The 16,046-nt window shown below is 29.9% G+C and overlaps 5 protein-coding genes across 7 annotated transcripts; 4 read left to right on the forward strand and 1 right to left on the reverse strand.

Moving 5' to 3' along the window:
• Window positions 1-592: 592 nt before the first annotated feature.
• Window positions 593-1,850, forward strand: LOC109600953 (23 kDa integral membrane protein). The gene is made up of 5 exons (XM_020017146.2): window positions 593-719; window positions 795-989; window positions 1,042-1,218; window positions 1,279-1,437; window positions 1,631-1,850. Exons 1-5 carry the CDS (start codon window positions 663-665, stop codon window positions 1,673-1,675), a joined length of 633 nt encoding a protein of 210 aa, XP_019872705.2. The 5' UTR covers window positions 593-662; the 3' UTR covers window positions 1,676-1,850.
• A 1,144-nt stretch (window positions 1,851-2,994) lies between these two features.
• LOC109600951 (tetraspanin-9) lies at window positions 2,995-5,708 on the forward strand. 3 transcript variants are annotated; one of them, XR_007548088.1, is made up of 9 exons: window positions 2,995-3,159; window positions 3,257-3,494; window positions 3,553-3,689; window positions 3,755-3,901; window positions 3,950-4,704; window positions 4,753-4,950; window positions 5,002-5,184; window positions 5,238-5,384; window positions 5,434-5,708. XR_007548088.1 is itself a non-coding variant. In XM_020017144.2 (8 exons), the coding sequence occupies exons 5-8, from the start codon at window positions 4,765-4,767 to the stop codon at window positions 5,590-5,592; spliced, it is 675 nt and encodes a 224-aa protein (XP_019872703.1). In that variant the 5' UTR covers window positions 2,995-3,159; window positions 3,257-3,689; window positions 3,755-3,901; window positions 3,950-4,704; window positions 4,753-4,764; the 3' UTR covers window positions 5,593-5,708. The 3 variants fall into 3 exon arrangements, 2 of the variants coding, with proteins under 2 accessions (XP_019872703.1, XP_049823465.1); XM_020017144.2 differs by having other exon boundaries at window positions 3,257-3,689; XM_049967508.1 differs by lacking the exons at window positions 2,995-3,159; window positions 3,257-3,494; window positions 3,553-3,689; window positions 3,755-3,901; window positions 3,950-4,704 and having other exon boundaries at window positions 4,737-4,950.
• Window positions 5,709-6,634: 926 nt separating this feature from the next.
• On the forward strand, window positions 6,635-7,986 carry LOC109600949 (23 kDa integral membrane protein-like). Its single transcript, XM_049967704.1, has 5 exons — window positions 6,635-6,738; window positions 6,821-7,018; window positions 7,069-7,251; window positions 7,317-7,463; window positions 7,519-7,986. The coding sequence occupies exons 1-5, from the start codon at window positions 6,679-6,681 to the stop codon at window positions 7,591-7,593; spliced, it is 663 nt and encodes a 220-aa protein (XP_049823661.1). The 5' UTR covers window positions 6,635-6,678; the 3' UTR covers window positions 7,594-7,986.
• Window positions 7,987-8,767: 781 nt separating this feature from the next.
• Window positions 8,768-9,939, forward strand: LOC126265631 (uncharacterized). Its single transcript, XM_049967705.1, has 4 exons — window positions 8,768-9,281; window positions 9,343-9,507; window positions 9,607-9,729; window positions 9,784-9,939. The coding sequence occupies exons 1-4, from the start codon at window positions 9,084-9,086 to the stop codon at window positions 9,916-9,918; spliced, it is 621 nt and encodes a 206-aa protein (XP_049823662.1). The 5' UTR covers window positions 8,768-9,083; the 3' UTR covers window positions 9,919-9,939.
• Window positions 9,940-10,066: 127 nt separating this feature from the next.
• LOC109600945 (leukocyte surface antigen CD53) lies at window positions 10,067-15,094 on the reverse strand. Its single transcript, XM_020017140.2, has 5 exons — window positions 14,693-15,094; window positions 11,756-11,950; window positions 11,523-11,702; window positions 11,260-11,463; window positions 10,067-11,202 (listed from the first exon to the last, which is right to left on the reverse strand). The coding sequence occupies exons 1-5, from the start codon at window positions 14,750-14,752 to the stop codon at window positions 11,128-11,130; spliced, it is 714 nt and encodes a 237-aa protein (XP_019872699.1). The 5' UTR covers window positions 14,753-15,094; the 3' UTR covers window positions 10,067-11,127.
• Window positions 15,095-16,046: the final 952 nt, after the last annotated feature.

Raw genomic sequence — 16,046 nt, forward strand, 5'->3', positions numbered from 1 at the left:
CGCCATCTCGATTGATACAGACTGCACTATAGCATAGCCCCCTTTAGTGTTTAACTGTAGATAATTAGTTTTTTTGCTTACTGGTTGCCTTACAAACACTTTGACATTATTTTCAAACTTACTTTCTTCCTTAAATAACACCAATCCCCTTTTTTGGGCCACGAAAGATACTGTCTTACAAAACTAAGCCTGTTCTTCTATTTTTCCTTGATATACGGGTTTTTTTTTCCAAACAGTCCCATTTCTGGCAGTCTTCTTTGCACCGATAAATTTTGTATATTACCCTGCAGCAATTCGTGACGAATATCACTGGCTGTCAATGTGGGATATATGATTTATACACCGATCAAGAATTGTATCCGTCCTGCGAGCTTTGGGACGATCTGCAACAGGTCCCTAAGTATCAAATTTATTCCTTTACTGGTGTGCAAAATTACAGAAATTCGATTATACGACATTTCTGAAGTCTACAATTTGTTTTTGCAAGACCATGTATGCAGGTTAAACAAATATGTTTGTGTTCTATTTTAAAACCTTAAATCCCTTAATGACGAATTATCATATTTGCATTAAATTTTATATAATGCATGTGTTTGGAGATACATATGCATATATCATTGTTGTAGTCGGTTAACAAGTGCGGTTTTCCTCATCTGTACAAAATGTTAATCAGCATTATTTTAAAGCCATTTCTCATTGTGTTAAATTTTATATTTATGGTAATTTAATAGATTTAAATAATCCCAATTTATCACAAGTAACTTACAAATTAATAATGATGTCAAACTTTTCAGCTTATTGGTTTGGCTTTAGTCATACTTGACACAATATTTATGGTCAATGTTAACAAATACAAAGAGGTAGTACCTGAAGAACCGATATTTCAACACATTCCCATTGTAATAATTGTAGTTGGATCAATAACATTAGCGGCTTCGTTATTGGGATGTTATGGCGCACGCAAGTCTAATGCCTTCGTTTTATATACGGTAAGATAAATTAACTTGTGTGAAGAATTTTACACTGACGAATTACTTTCAGAATGGTACAATATTGTTTGTGCTAGTTCTCGCGAAAATTGGCCTTGTGGTGTATATCATAGTTGTATTTTCAAACAATTTAAATGAAATAGAACAGACGTTTCACGATATTTTCGAAATATTGTACCAAAGCAATAATCCAATTATAAAAATCCTTCTCCAAAGAATAAAGAAAGAGGTAAAATCTGTGTTATTGTTTTAAATCGTGAACAGTAATGCTTAAAATGTGCTATTTTAGTTCAATTGTGGGCGAACCCAATTCATATATCCCTCGAATGTTTTGTATCCGTCAGATGTTGTCATTTTCGAACCTGCCTGCGATGAAGTATTTTTTTCATGGTTGGTTAGATCCATTGCAATAAAGATTATAATTCTTTTCGTACTAATAGGCCTTGAAGTAAGTATATTTATTAAATAACTGACTGAGCTCAAACTATTTTTATGATAATTAGTACAATTTTAATTTAATATAATATTAAGTTTATGATAACTCTTTTTAAAATTCCAAATTATGGTGACGAATTGGTGGAATTTGAACACCTATCGTGATTAAAACACTGATATGTTATTAAAATTCTTTTTCTTTTTAGTTTATTGGTGCTGTCTTCTCATTCTGTTTGGCACGCTATACTTAACTGAATAGATAGGATTTCATTATTACTGAAATGGTTATATCTTTAAACTACAAAATAGATGTGGTTCATAATATAAAACTATAATAATAAATAATCAGAATATGTTTTGTTAATTTTGTCCTTAATAAAATGAATGGCAGAATATAGATGTAGGTAAAATAAATATTTACGCATTTTTGATTAGTTTTTATTTAAAATAAATCCCAGTATATTACGTGTATTAACAAATATTGTTTTATTTATATTTTTTTAAAGTAAGTTTTGAGTTTTTCTTATATCATATTATCCACACAATTTGATTGGAAATATTAAGATTCACTCTTTTTAATATAATATATCCAGGATTACGTTAACGGCAAATTATTTAAAAATATACAAAATGACAAAGAAATTGCAACACCAAATTTAATATTTGTAAACGATTAAAATTTGGTAATGTTTTTGTATAGATTTTCTGTATGCTCTTATCCTGTTCCTACTACTTCTACTTCAAATAGCCTTAGGGATTTATATGCTTATAAAAATTAAATATTAAATGATTTTAAACAACAAATTAATAGTGGTTTGAAACCATTGTATGGAGAAGCAGACAAAGGTATTGAAAATACCAAAAGAGTTGATAATTTAATTGAAGAAAATGTAAGTTTAGTATCGTATATAAAAGATAAATTGTATTTAATTTGCTGTTTCAGTTTGATTGTAAAGGATATATTACTAAATTAATGGAAATTGGAAGACCTTCTGGAATAACAAAATATTGTGATGAAATGTTTAAATAATTCAGTGAATATTATTGGTATTGTTTTATTACCCTTGGTTGCTATAGAGGTAATACACTTTGTAGCTGGTTAGTACCCCACTCATGGGTCAGCTACATAGTACAATTATCTTGAGCAAGACAGGAATAGATTGGTGAGACATGCCTGGCTGTTTTAGTAGAATATGTCTTAAGCTTATTATAAACCCAGTTGATTATAATAAAACATCTTCTACCCCTTGTCTTCTTTTTTATTTCTTATTCAGTACGTACAGGGGATTAGCTTGAGAGCACTGCGTGAGTTGAAAAAAATAAGAGAATGTCTGTTGCGAACTCAATTGAGAAAATAAAAAAGAAGTGAGGACATACCTCAGGGGGGCTATAGATATCAAAAAAGAAATAATTGAAACATTTGGTTAGAAAATTCTTTATATATAATATAATATAACTGTACAACTCATTATCGAGGCAGTTGCATATGCATATCACTTCTATTAAGGTACAGCATAGTCATTTTTATTTATTCACAAATAATAATATTTATATAAATCTTCGCAAACATGATAACAAACTTGATTCATAAAATAAGAAGTGTGCAGTACACAAGCTAACTTCGTGTAGCTTCGTTTTACTTTGTTCTAAAAATAATAAAAATTGTGATTAAATAATGTCTTGTGGTAGTACAATAATTAAAAGAAAATTATTTATTGCCAATTTTGTGTTCGCAGTAAGTACCAAATATATTTATAATAGAAGTCGCTCTAGAAACATTTAATTAATATACAATTTACAAATAAGATATTTATTAAATCTTTACATTTCAGTTTGCCGGTCTATATCTTATTAAGGAAGGGTCGTTAATGGTGAGCAACATTCATAAATACGAAGGCGCGATACCTGATGCTGTGGATGAGTTCGGATTCATCCCAGTATTATCCATACTCCTGGGTTTACTTATGTTTTTGATTTCCCTTTTGAGCTATTGCTTGCCGTATTCATCTAGCCATTGCATGTTAAAATCGGTAATACTAGTCGTGCAAATAGTAATTTTGAATTTTAACGGTTAGTTTCCAGTATGTTTATATTATGTTGATAGTTCTTCTACTTCAAATAACCCTAGGGACATATACCTTTATACAAATTGAAGATAAAGATGATCTTAAACAAAAAATTAATGGTGGTCTCAAAACATTATATGACGAAGCTGAAAAGGGTAATAAAACGGCCGAAGGAATTGTTAATTTAATAGAAGAAGAAGTAAGTTTAGTGTAGCCTATAAAGGGTAATTATTAGCATAAATTACATTTAATTTGCTGTTTCAGTTTGATTGTAAAGGATATAGTTCTAAATTTAGTGAAATTGGAAGCCTTCTTGAAGTAACAAAAAAATGTGATGAAAAGTGGTATGACTTGATAAAGGATTCACTGAAAGTTACGTGTATTGTTTTGTTATTCTTGGTTGCTGTGGGGGTAAGTCAACTTTAGAAATAAATTTAAAATTTAATTAATTATTTGTAGATTATCGTTATTGTATTTTCTTTGTGCCTGATTAGTATACTAAGAAGCGAAGCAAAAAGAAAACAAGATGCGACCAAAAATAAAAAAAAATATTTATTATCTAGCAAGTAATTTATTTAAAAATTTATTAAAATATTTGTAAATGTATTAATTAATTAATATATTAATTAATTAATTAAATTAAATTTAAGAAGAAGTAAGTTAGTGTAGTTGAATATAAAAGGTAATTATTGGCATAAATTACTGTTAATTTGCTGTTTCAGTTTGATTGTAAAGGGTAATACGGTGAACTACTCTAGCTCATCACATTATATGTATGTATATATTTAATAAGAATGTTTATGAGTGTAAGACTCATCATTCTTTGTTATGAGCTCCATCAGAATCTGAAGTTCAATTAGTTATTAGTCAATATTATAATTTTTGGTAAACATCTGATTGACATGATAAAATAAATAATTTTTATCTTTTCATTTATCATCAATTAAATTCATCTCATCTAGTTATAAGTATTATGCTTTATCAACATTTCTCTAATAATAATAAAAATTTATGTGGAATAATGTCATGTAGTAGAATAGTTAAAACCATTTTATTTATTGTCAATTTTGTTTTCGGAGTAAGTACCAAACACGTTTATATTACAAGCCACAATACAAACATTCAAATAATATAGAGTATTTTCGGACTATAAGAAAAATGGACGTCTTATGGTTCGAAGGGAACATTTCTAAAAATAATTTGATAAGTTTGAGGTTCGTCATATTATCCGAAAAATACGGTTTTTAATCTATCCATTTCAGTTTGCCGGTCTAATGCTAATTAAGAAAGGGTCATCAATGGATACCATGAATTATAAATACGAAGGTGACATACCTGATGTAGCTGATGAATTCGGATCCACTCCAACACTCACCGTATGTCTGGGTGTAATTATTTTTTTAATTTCCCTTTTGGGCTGTTACGGAACGTACTCATCCAACTCTTGCATGTTAAATTGGGTAATACTAGATTTATCTAATGATATTTGAATTTTAACGATTAATTTTCAGTATGCTCTTGTCCTGTTCCTACTACTTCTACTTCAAATAGCCTTAGGGATTTACATGCTTATAAAAATTAAAGATAAAGATGATTTTAAACAACAAATTAATAGTGGTTTGAAAGCATTGTATGGAGAAGCAGACAAAGGTATTGAAAATGCCAAAAGAGTTGTTAATTTAATTGAAGGAAATGTAAGTTTAGTATCGTATATAAAAAATAAATTGTATTTAATTTGCTGTTTCAGTTTGATTGTAAAGGATATAGTACTAATTTTAAGGAAATTGGAAGACCTCCTGGAATAACAAAAAATTGTGATGAAATGTTTTATAATTGGTTAAATAATTCAGTGAATATTATTGGTATTGTTTTGTTATCCTTGGTTGCTATAGAGGTAAGACAATTTCAGAAATAAATATAAATTGTTATTAATTATTTTGTAGGTTCTTGGAACTGTATTTTCTCTGTACCTGGTTAGTACACTACAGTACACCACTCACGGTCCAACTATACAGTACGACAATCTTGAGCAAGACAGGAATAGTCCGATTGAAGAAACATGCTTAGCTGTTTTAGTACATTATGTCTTAAGCTTATTATAAACCCCATTGATTATAATAAAACTTCTTCCACCCTTTCTCAAAAGTAAAACATACATGTTTTTATACCGTCAACCGTGTGTAAACTAAAAATTAGCCTTTCCTAACAAATAATAATAGATTTAGAAGTGAAAACTTCTTTAGTCGCGTTGGGCACTCTTTGGTAGGGAAATATTATGCGTTCGCGTCATTGACATGCTCATGACTGGCGCACGCGCAGTGTGCTGTGCGCTTTAGACAACTTCTGGATAGGTGAAATATCGTGAGTTCGCGTCACCGACATGCTTATAGCAGTATATCTGTACCTATACAGTTGACATATAGTTCTGTGTATTGTATAAATGAAATTGAATGGATTTAGTGAAAAATTTATTTAAATATGTCCAATGAACAAAAACTCAGTACTACAAAACATAAAACGACAATCAGATAATTAAATAAATTTGAATCAAACATTTTCATTTCTTAGTTTAGTTGCCATAAGCCTATTGTATCTTTTTTAGAACAAAATGAAATAATTGAAAGTACAAAAAGTCTAAGTATAGTTGAAATTAATTAATTAAAATAATGTTAAAAATCAAATACATTGAAATTTAAGTAAATACAAATACTATCCATAAATAATATGATTGTATATTAATTGTTATTTCAATTGAATTATATTTATATTTTATCATGATCTTGTACAGCCTGTAACATATTTAAATAATAAAAAAACATAAACATACATAAAATTGTAGCTTGGAGTGTCAATAAATGTGGAAAAAAGATTGATGTTGATAAATTTAATTCAAACATGAAATGAAATTTCAAATTTTAATACTAAAAGTTCTAAGTTTATACTTCTATCGGCAGTCAATTTTAATTTTTTTTATTTAATTTAATTTTTTTTTAATGTAAAATGTAAAAATTTTATTTGTTATTTAATTCTATAATTCCTAGTAAAGATTTTCACATTTTATTATTATATCATGATGCAGTTATCTTATCATTCATTAAATAAAAATTATCTCGGTTAATTTCATATATGTAAGTATAGGTGTTTTATCAACTGAGTAAACATTTCGATATCAAAACGAGGGTGAAACAATGTCTTGTGGTAGTGGAACAGTTAAAATATTTTTATTTATTGCCAATTGTGTTTTCGCCGTAAGTACCGAACACTTTTATAATAAATATAAGAGAAGCCGCATAAAAATAATAAATAAGACAATAAATCTATCCATTTTAGTTTGCCGGTCTATCCCTAATTGTGATAGGTTCATTGACGATTAACAACGTTAACAAATATGACGACGCCATACCTGATGCTTACGATGTATTGAGACACACTCCAATATTAACCATAGTTCTAGGTTCCATTATTTTTATAATTTCCTTTTTGGGCTGTTGTGGAGCGTACTCATCTAACTATTGCATGTTAAATTCGGTAATGCTGTGGTTACTCAGTAATGTATGATTTTAACGATTAAATTTCAGTATGCTTTTATTCTGTTGGTAATACTTCTACTTCAAGTAGCCCTAGGCATATACACGTTTATTCAAGTTAAAGATAAAGATGATTTTAAGCAAAAAATTAATAGTGCCTTCAAAAACTTATATATCGAAGCTGACAGCGGTAACGAAAATGCCAAAAAAATTATTAACTTAATTGAATCAGAAGTAAGTTTAGTATCGTATATAAAAGACAATTAATAGCATAAATTATGTTTAATTTGCTGTTTTAGTTTGATTGTAAAGGATATAGTACTACATTAAGCGAAATTGGAAGCCTTCTTGGAATAACAAAAAAATGTGATGAAATGTTTTATGACTGGTTAAATAATTCGGCGAATGTTATTGGTATTGTTTTATTATCCTTGGTTGCTACGGAGGTAAGTCAACTTCAGTAATAAATATAAACTTTCATTCATTATAAATTATTTGTAGATTATTGGAACAGTATTTGCTTTGTGTCTGGTTAGTACACTAAGAAGTGAAATAAGAAGACAACAATATGCATAAGACGTCCATTTTAAAATTTGGTTGTATAAAATAAAACATTTATATGTATGTACAAAGTTCATTTTTAGAGATGTTAATGGATTATGTAATATAATAATTTAAATAATTAATTAATTTATACACAAATGTAATTATAATATTTTATTAGTTGATTTAAGTAATTCATAAATTTACGAAACGATAATTTAGGACAACGATATAAAATATTATTTATTATTTAGCAACTAGTTCAGAAAATATATATATTATTGATTTGCCAGTATTAGAATATCTCTGATACACTCATCTAATGTGTCAATACCAATTTTGTTGTAATAAATTCACACGAAATAATTATTGATATCATCTTTGTAGACAATTAAGATAAAAAAAATATATATAGATACATTTTTATATTTTTTTGTTAAATTTGTGGTATGTTTTAGTACAAAGTGTGTTCGTTCCTTATCATATGAATAAAAATATTAAAATAAAAGCAGTTTTGTATACTGCTAACATTTTTGTAGGAGTGAGTATTATGTTCTTTAATATTACAATATATTTGTAATAATATATTTTTGCGTTAAAGTCTAAAAAATATTAACTGTTAAATTAATTAATTAATTAACCTGAAATAATAACAATAAAATGTTATCATTTCACTTTTAGTTAAAATAAAATGTATTATTAAATACCAGAAAAAGTATGTTAACGTTACTTTTTTAATTTTTTTTTTTTTTTTTTTTGAATTAACACCTTTTTTAAAATATTTTTTTTATCGACATTAATATAAGAAAAAAAATTAAAGTTGGCAGTTATAGAGACTGCCAATAGAAGTGAAAACTTTTAGTATTAAAATTTCAAATTTCATAATATTTGAATTAAATCAACATTCATCTGATTTTCACATCTACTGACACTCCAAGCAACAATTTTATGTATGTTTATGGGATTTTTTATTATTTAAATATAATACCCGCTGTACAAGATCAAGATAAGATATAAATATAATTCAATTAAAATAACAATTGATATAAAGTCATATTATTTATGGATAGTATTTATATTTACTTAAATTTCAACGTACTTGATTTTTAACAATATTTTAATTGTTTGCATCATTGTCATCATTAATTTCAACTATACTTAGACTTTTTGTACTTTCAATTATTTCATTTTGTTCTATAAAAGATACAACAGGTTTATGGTAACTAAAGTGAGAAATGAAAATGTTTGATTCTAATTTATCTAAGTGTCGTGTAAAAGCGGCATCGATTCTCGTTTTATATTTTGTAGTATTGAGTTTTCGCTATAAGAATGTTGGTGACGCGAACGCATGTGATTTCACCCATCCAAAAAGTGTCTAAAGCGCACAGCACACTGCGCGTGCGCCAGTCATGAGCATGTCAATGACGCGAACGCATAATATTTCCCTACCAAAAAGTGCCCAACGCGGCAGACGTTTAAGATCTTTATTAAGTTCAATCTAATTTCTTTTTCAGATACATGGAATGTTTTTAATATGCTTGGGAGGATTTCTGGACTATACAGCTAACAAATACGTCAACGAACCAACTAAAATAAATTCTGAATTCAGTGTTTTTTTACGCGTGGCACCAATACTTAGTATATGTTTAGGAATATTGCTCCACCTCAATATCTTTATCAATTTTGTAATATCTCAAAATTATAAATTCCATATAATCTTGGTAAAAGGATTTCAAGCATACAAATTTTACACTAAAATTAAATGTAATGTATATTTTTCAGAACACCTTAATGATAAGTGTTATGTTGACCTTATACTTGTATGTTAGTGACATATTTATGGATAAACTGGCTTTTAAAATAAGTGAAACGTTGTTTAGTTTGTATGATAAGGCAAACTCTGGGGACCAATCAGCACTTCATATGCTTCTTTTGATTGAAGCTGATGTAAGTTATAATATCAATTGAATTGTAAATATGTTATTCTTTAGGTCATAGATTGTTTACTGTACTAATATTTTGAACTCAATAATTGTTATGTTTTAGTTTAAATGTAGAGGAGTCGGCTACTTAACAAGTAAAAATAAAATGGTACCATGCGACACTGTAACTTACAACTTTTTGTATTACTTCAATTTTACGATAATTGCTGTATCATTTAGTGCTTTGGTAAAAAAAATCAGTCTAAAATGTGATAAATATAGTAATTTTATTTACTTACAGGTTATTATTATATACAATTCATACTTAACATTATCTTTCAAAAATCAAAAATCGAAGTCATATTATAAGGACTATTCGGAGTGGGCAATACATGAAATTAGAAAACTAAACTCAAATATAGACACAATCACGTGACGGATTGAATAGCAACAGGAAACGAGATAATAAATAATAAGTTTATTCTTTAATGTTTAGGACTGAGTTGAAAACAAGAAATTGGCTCGAATTCCACGTTCCTGGCGGACGTTATTGTTATGTTATATTTAAAATAAATTAACGAAAATATGGCTGTAACATTTTATTTTAATAAATTAAAAAATAACTTACACAACTTATAGATATAAATTTACATTCAAATGAATTGTATGCATATATCATAATTTATTCTGCAACACCTATAAAAATACAATTAACTTTTTATAACAGTGTAACATTCAGTCGAAAATATAATATATTATATATATCAATAAAATATAAAAAATACTGTTGTAGATTTAGTTTTGGACTAGTGCTCTATTTACGAATGATTCCATTAATGCAGTTGTCACTAAAATTTGTACTAATAAGACAACATACAATGTGAATAATGAATTTATAATATCATGCAATGTTGCACAAGACATAAAGCTAAGTAAATACTTGTTCAACAAGAAAAATCGAAATTTTAAGGCCTCTTGGTTTGTTATATCTGTGTACTATTTTTCAAAAAGATATATTCTGTCCCTGGTCAGTTAGTTTTAGTTGCTCAATATTAGGTTATAAAATGGAATCAAAGTCCGAAATTACGTATAAATTGAACAACTAAATATAAACTGTTCATTGTTCACTAATAAACCCAAATAATTTCAACAAATCAAGTTAAATATTAACTTAATTATATCCTAATTTACTATATATTATGATTAGAAAATAGAATAAATACGAGTATTAATTAAAGTGCCTAAAATTTGATTTTAATAATACTGATGCCCTCAACGTAATTATTATTTTGGCATCAAACATATTTTGGCTTAGTCTTTTATAATGTCAAATACTACAATGAATTCTACATAATGATATTGCACAAAATATACAAAGAAACATGTAAAAGCAACAGCTCCCATAAATATCAGCGAAACACTGACGTAAATTACAAGTAGCCTTTTGTAATTGCTTCGGACTAAAATGATTAAATTAATCCTTTCCCAACCTTTGCGTGTCGTAAAAATCAGCTTTACTAGGGTTGTAAAATGTGGCTTAGTTTACATGACGATAATGCAGTTCCTTTGTATTCAAAAATCAACTTAGGTTTCATAATAGAAGTGTGCATAATGATCGTATCTGTATGAACACGCAACTTTACAGTTAAGCATATGCCTCACGTCTTAGCTGATTCTTTATGGAACTGGACAGACACAATGCAAATACGGCACCGATAATCTGCAACAAAAAAAAAATTGTTATACCAGCATTAATATAATCGGTTCAATCGCTTACTTCGATTGATGCGATCGCAATGGCTATGACGCCCAACAAATCGAGCCCGTTTTTGAACCATTTGTAAGCGGAGCTGGCGCATCCCGTCTTGTAAACGTTGGCCGACTGCCACGTGCACTGTTCGTGGTTCGAGCAGCAGGATTTCGGCACCGTGTCGTCTGGTCTGTTCCAATCTTTGGGGCCGTTCACGCCGCAGCAGGTCAACTATTCAAAGACATACACGTTAGAGTTGGTTATTGTAGGGTGGTACCTGTGGTACTTACGAACGACTGAAGGAAATCGAATTCCTCCTGGTCGATTTTGGTGGTGTTGTACTCGTTGAATTTTCGTTCCACTATCTGCTTGAACGACGACTTCAGGTCTTGCGTGTCGCCGACTTGCAAGAAGGCGTAGGCGCCGATTGCTACTTGGACGATCAGCAACGTCAGCAGTATGATGGCGAACTAGAAGCAAAGATAATGATGATGACGTTTTAATAAAGGGTCGCAGTTTTTACCGTTATTAGCATGCACGTGTTCTCCTTGACGGCTCCGCAGCATCCGAAGAAGGCAGTGATGAATATGATCGATCCTATTATTATCATCAGTACTGGGGGCAGAGCCAAATGGTATTTGTCTGGTATGAAGTTTTGTATGTCGTCATTTTTCAATTTGAGAAGTACCCCAACGGCTAGTATGGCACCTCCAGCGATCTGAAAACGTAAATTTGCTTTAGTTTGAGTCACATCAATTTACTTCGTGTTTCCGCTAATCGTTCATGACATTCTAATGAGTTTGAAATTGTGCCTGGATTCATCGAGTGCAATCAAATTGTTGGACATGACAATTCAGCTTTAACCTTGTTGGGTCTACATAATAATACAATTATAAGTTTGTAGCACGAGAAACGCACATTATTCAAACGAGTTAAGTGCTCAGATTAGAAAATCATCACCATTTATATGTAATTCTTATGTTTAAGCATTATGTGAAAGATACAATTGTGAATATATTCAGGAACAATGGATTGTAATAAATAAGTCAAATCAATATTGAAAGCGCAGTTGTGGATTATGATAGTAAATACACGTTGCCGTATTCATTTTTTATTACACCATTATTGATTATTTTTATGGGTCATGTCGTTGAAACTTCACGTTTCCACTACTCCCCTGACACCAAGTCCAGGCATTATACTTATTGCCGGCTTTAATTTAAACTCCTCTTCAATTAACGATTTTGCTTCTAAATCTACAATTGAAACTGGCCCAATTATAAAGGACAATAAAGTCATACAAAGCGTTTGCCAACGATGAAAATTCCTGCTGTATTCCCATGACCCATTCGTAATGGACGCCTCTTTAAAAATGCACACGTCTTTTGGTTTACGTGAGTGAATTTCATGGGGGGGACTTCCTGGCCTGGCACCGGACATAAAAAATTATTCATACATGACATGACTCGGACCGCAATGGGCATAACGTGAGGCATTGTACGCACAAAACTAATATTGCGGTTTTGGTGGAGACTCACGCCGTGTCAAAAGTCACTTCCGTCTCCGGTCTTCCCGACTGGAATCTTTCAATTTCGGTCAGTCGACTCGTGCCGAATTAATTGGGGGGCTGTTGATGCACTGAACCGCAAAGAATTGTTTAAGCATGCAGTCTTATAAATAGCTCTAAAACAATATTTTGCGTGTGACTCACCGAAACAAACTCGGGTGGTGCGAGAGAATCACCAAAAAGTTGGTAATGCGATTAACAATCACGAGTTTGTGTGTCTAATGAGTAACAGAATGGGAATCCTTGTTTCTGCAGGATTGGTCGGTGACGAAAGACAAAAGATGAAAGTACATATTTACTGAACAAATTAAAACCCGCAATCTTAGATTAGGTTGTATAATCGTGAAGGCAGACAGATATTTTCCACTTCAAATACGACCAGTGTGAACAGTGACTTTCCGTTTGAACAAAGGACGATTAAAATTCTAGACAGGGTTCGTATTAATGGCTTATTAGTGTTGTTTTAAATTACACAATGTTATACAAAAACACATTTGATATAAATGATATATTTCACATTAAATGTAATAATAAAATTGGCTTCCCATATCCAAATATTAAAACTTGGTCTTAAGTATTACGTATCAAATCAAAAAATAATTGAATGAATGAAAATCTGTATAACGTCAGGAAAGAAACTCCATTATCACTGTAAAATAGAGGGCAGTTTGGCAGGAGTATTGATTTCTTAAGGAGAATAACAAATATACTGTGACCTTTTCTTATTTTTATAAATCGATTTGACGTGCTCTAAAATTAGTCAATGTATTTTTAATTTATTAATTAAAACAGGTTTATCCTCTCTCTGCTGAAGATGAGACATGAATACAATTTTGATTTATTAATTCATCTTTAACTTGTATGTTTCTTACTTTCAAAAAGGAGCAAGCCAATATAATTGTGCAAAAATTGACTTAAATCTCAGACATGATGAAAATTTATGGTAGCATATCAAAACAGATTGAGTAGAACAAATATCAGTGTACCACTTTTTGCCTTTGTTTTGCAGTTTAATTTACTACACAGTATGGGGTAAATAACAGTAAACCATCATAACAACTGTTGTAAATATGCCAAAACGTGCAACAAATTGCGTTACAGCAGGAGTGTCATAAAATTTGATAAAAGTAGGCAATTTCGAGACGATTTAAGGCATTTACTGAGAAGTAAACAAATTAAATTGATTTATTTAATAGTCTTGACGTAATATCATTAACTGTATACACTTTTCCACGGTAATTATGAGTGTGACTTAACCGTAAATGCTCATAATTATCATAAAATTATTAAATTTTGAAGTGTCCTAGTTTTCAAGTAAAGTACGGATCGTCAGTTTCAATAAATGCAATAGTTACAGCTTAAGGAAAATGTATTATTAAAGGAAATCAATAAGTTCTATTAATAATTTATATCTTTCTAGCCATTCTCCTAATGAGAATGGATGATTTGATGGACTACTGTGACTGTAACTGCAGATTTATACACACAATCCAGTTAAAATATTTTTTTAATTTCATTTATTTTAGAATTTAGAAACAATGGCACAAATACCCTTAAATAAATATTTTTTCGTGTAATTCAGTATTAGTTTTATAACATAAGTAAATATGTGGTTGATAATTTTATCTTAATTATTTGTCTGATGTTCAAACATTTCATTTAGCATGTATAAAAATCTTCTATAAAAAAATATTCTCATTTATACAAAAGATTATAAATAAACCGGAGCATTTTTAGAGTTTAATGGTAAACTCTGCTTTTGAGGGAATAAAAAAAAATAAATCATAATGATTGAATTTCATCAATTATTATCCATATTTAAAATAAAAAAAACAAAATTCATTGTATAATTTTTGAATTAATTTTTTTCCAAACAAATAACATGGTACTTACGGCGAAGATGAGGTTGAAAAGAAACACCAGGTATTTGACGACGGTGGTTGAACAACTCATCTTAAGTCGTCACTAATATTAGACGTTGTTTCGGTCGAAAATCAAAAACTGGCCGTCAGCCGGAACCAAGTGAAAAACTGAAAATAGCCGGGTCGCAAACGCGCGTACCGTGCCCGAAAACAAATGACACGACGAGTCCGTTTAGGCCTATAGGAAGCCGCTCCGTCGACGCGCAACAGACGAAAACGACGAGCGCGGCACGCTGGAAACAGGTTTGTATGCGTTTAATGTTGCTAGGATACCGTTTTTGTTTTGGACCTAGTTCAGAGACGGATCCATTGGACACGGTCGGAAGGCGGCGGTCAGGTGAATCCCGTGGTTTGTTAGCGAGAGGACGTTGCAAGATGTTCGTTGAAAGGCTTCTTCCATCTTGTGAATCGTGCTGTCAAAGATGGTGATAGGAAAATCAACTGGTGGGCTCAATAGGTTCATCTTCAGTGGATGTTCCACTGAAGGCTCCTCATTTTGCCACCTCCAAATGAATTATTATCATTTATTACATATTTGTACGTTCCCTTTGTCATCCTATTCAATATGTTTCATCATCTAATGGGAAGACCAAGAGTCTATATAACAATTACTGTGTCATTGATTTAATTATATAATTATCTCTATAAAACTCTTATCAGATGAAAGGAGTGAAGGTGTGGTGATTTATGGAAGTTTACACATTATTCTCTTTACTTGAAACACAAGATTTTATGTTAATAGAACAGGTTTTGAATATAATTAGATTATTAATACAATTAACCTAGTTTACTGAATGTTTTTGCTTCGAAAGGCGGCATCTGTTTCCTTCAATAAGTTACATCTAAAATAAACGAAAGTCCAATTCTGTACACTAGCTACTTCCTTAACAACGAAAAAGGAATTACACCATAACAGTATTAGAGCAGGATATTCATGTCCATTGTGTTCCATTCAAGTTCTGCGGACAAATTTATACTCATCATTGATAAAATTCCATTAGTAGTTTAGTTACTTTACTAGAATATATTGTAATTTAGTTAAATAATATTGTTTTAATGAGATAATTAAAAAATAGCTACATAATAAAAATAGAAAATTGTAATGATGATAATTAGCTTAGGACATTTAATCACAGAGGGCAACACCATCGAATAAATAAACAATAAGTACATCATAAAATGAGAATTATTACTAATAAATTAATAAGATAAGTATCAAATATTTGTACTTATCTTATTTGTTGGGTGAGAAAGATTTATTAATAGAGACTTTGGTTCATAAATTTATTTTTAAAAATTGTTTGTCGTTTATTTAAAAATGATGA

The sequence above is a fragment of the Aethina tumida genome, chromosome 5 (genome assembly GCF_024364675.1).
Source record: "Aethina tumida isolate Nest 87 chromosome 5, icAetTumi1.1, whole genome shotgun sequence".
Classification (NCBI taxonomy): Eukaryota; Metazoa; Arthropoda; class Insecta; order Coleoptera; family Nitidulidae; genus Aethina; species Aethina tumida.